At 51.0% G+C, this 1,705-nt stretch overlaps 2 protein-coding genes across 2 annotated transcripts; one reads left to right on the top strand and one right to left on the bottom strand.

Annotated features, from left to right (window-relative positions):
* Positions 1-229: 229 nt before the first annotated feature.
* Positions 230-1,080, top strand: GNI_117050 (ELMO/CED-12 family protein; the record flags this gene model as incomplete). Its single annotated transcript, XM_011133454.1, has 5 exons — positions 230-403; positions 530-604; positions 640-707; positions 826-874; positions 1,000-1,080. 5 exons carry the CDS (start codon positions 230-232, stop codon positions 1,078-1,080), a joined length of 447 nt encoding a protein of 148 aa, XP_011131756.1.
* A 16-nt stretch (positions 1,081-1,096) lies between these two features.
* Positions 1,097-1,555, bottom strand: GNI_117060 (hypothetical protein; the record flags this gene model as incomplete). The annotated part of the gene is made up of 2 exons (XM_011133455.1): positions 1,097-1,132; positions 1,301-1,555. The coding sequence occupies 2 exons, from the start codon at positions 1,553-1,555 to the stop codon at positions 1,097-1,099; spliced, it is 291 nt and encodes a 96-aa protein (XP_011131757.1).
* Between the last annotated feature and the right edge of the window lie 150 nt (positions 1,556-1,705).

A 1,705-nucleotide genomic window follows, 5' to 3' on the forward strand; every position in this document is an offset into this window, starting at 1 on the left:
GTACCCTTCAGACCATCCACGCATTCTTTAGTTGTTGCTTCGAGAATATAGTTTGACTTTAACAGGTCAGGTGCTGGATGTGCCGGACGAGAGATGGGTGATGTGCGGTTTCCAGTCTTGTTCGCCATGGACGGATTTCCGTGGTGGCGGCCTCTTAGCTCTTCAGTGTCTGTGGTGGTTTGCTCATCACCATCCGAACCAATTACGGCAAGTTTCTGTCGATCTTAGAATGCGAGATTGTGACGAGAACCCACACAAGTTCGTAACGGGAAGTACATACTATCCTTACGGCGCTAGCTTTATCAACGTGGTATTTCTGGTCTACAATTACCTGCGAATCGGTAGTGACCTGCATACGTATCTTTCTAATCAGATTCTAACTGATACTATGGGACCATCAGTGGTAGGCCAACACCAACACACATCAGTGGTAGGCAACACAGATGTGTGCAAACATATGTGTTCTGGAGTTTCGGCTTAACACCACTCTACAGTACATTGCCATACACTAAAACAGACGTTAACTCAGGGAATGAGCAAAGGATCTAAAGGCAATGTATGTCGACTGTTACAGTTTCTGGCGGACTACGATGATCCGAACTTTGTAAGCCACACGAACTGTCAAACACGTTTCTTCAGAACCAGGCGTTCGGAGAACTTGTAGCGTACTGTTTTATCCGAATGCATTGTAATTGGCTCAAAATTTCGTAAGGACCTAGCCCACCCCCTCTCAAGCCCCCCCACCCCCTCTCAAGCCCCCCCTACCCTCTCAAGTTCTCACTGCAATTGGAGTTTCGGCTTGGCAACTAAAATACTCCTCCATAGGGAAAAGGGAACGTTGTTAGATTTCCAAGAAGCCATCAACAGTTTAGTAGTAAGTACCTACCCTAAGTACCCACCCACATCTACCCTCACACATGGTCTAGTGGCACCGACGAGTGAAAGTCAGATTGGCACCGTACCACAACGACCTGTCACAACGACCTGGATGTGCTGCAGCCGTTGCTTGACAAAATTGGTTCCTGTAACAGACGACTGACGATGGAATTCATCAGAGGTACCATCCTAAACGTTGTTTAAAAGGACGGTATTCCAGTCATTCATCATCATCATCCTCATCATCACTCATTTCCTAATACAAAGGAATTTGCGACAGCGCAAAGCGACAGCGCAAAGTGCAGGGAGGGCCGGATAGTAGTGCAGGGAGGGTCGGATAGTAGTGCAGGGAGGGTCGGATAGTAATGCAGGGAGGGTCGGACAGTAGTGCAGGGAGGGTGTGGGACGGGAGAGTCATAGTTACCTGGGCTTTTTTGAATTCCTCCAGATCCTCCTTTCGGGCGATGCGTTCGGAAATTCGTTCTTCGTAAGTGATCATGGCACATGTGGATTCCCGAGCTTCTTCTTCGGGCATGTTGGCGAATTTGGAGGGATCGTAGCCGGTGATATCTCGGAGTTCTTGTCGCCACCTGGATTCGTCGTCGGACATTTCGTCGAGCGATCCATCGTCGATGAAGTCGCGGTCCTCGGCAGTGATTTCGTCGAGTACCGAACGCATCGGTCGCGGTCGGCCTCGCATCATGGGGACGCCGGACCGTGTTACCATGGGCAAGGCACTGGGCAGTGGCCGCCCGCTCCGCGATTGCAGACTTCCCCGCGACTGCATCGCGATCGCCCGCGAGGGCGTACTGCCCCGCCCCATCTGGCC

Source organism: Gregarina niphandrodes (genome assembly GCF_000223845.1).
Source record: "Gregarina niphandrodes unplaced genomic scaffold scaffold00028, whole genome shotgun sequence".
NCBI lineage: Eukaryota > Apicomplexa > Conoidasida > Eugregarinorida > Gregarinidae > Gregarina > Gregarina niphandrodes.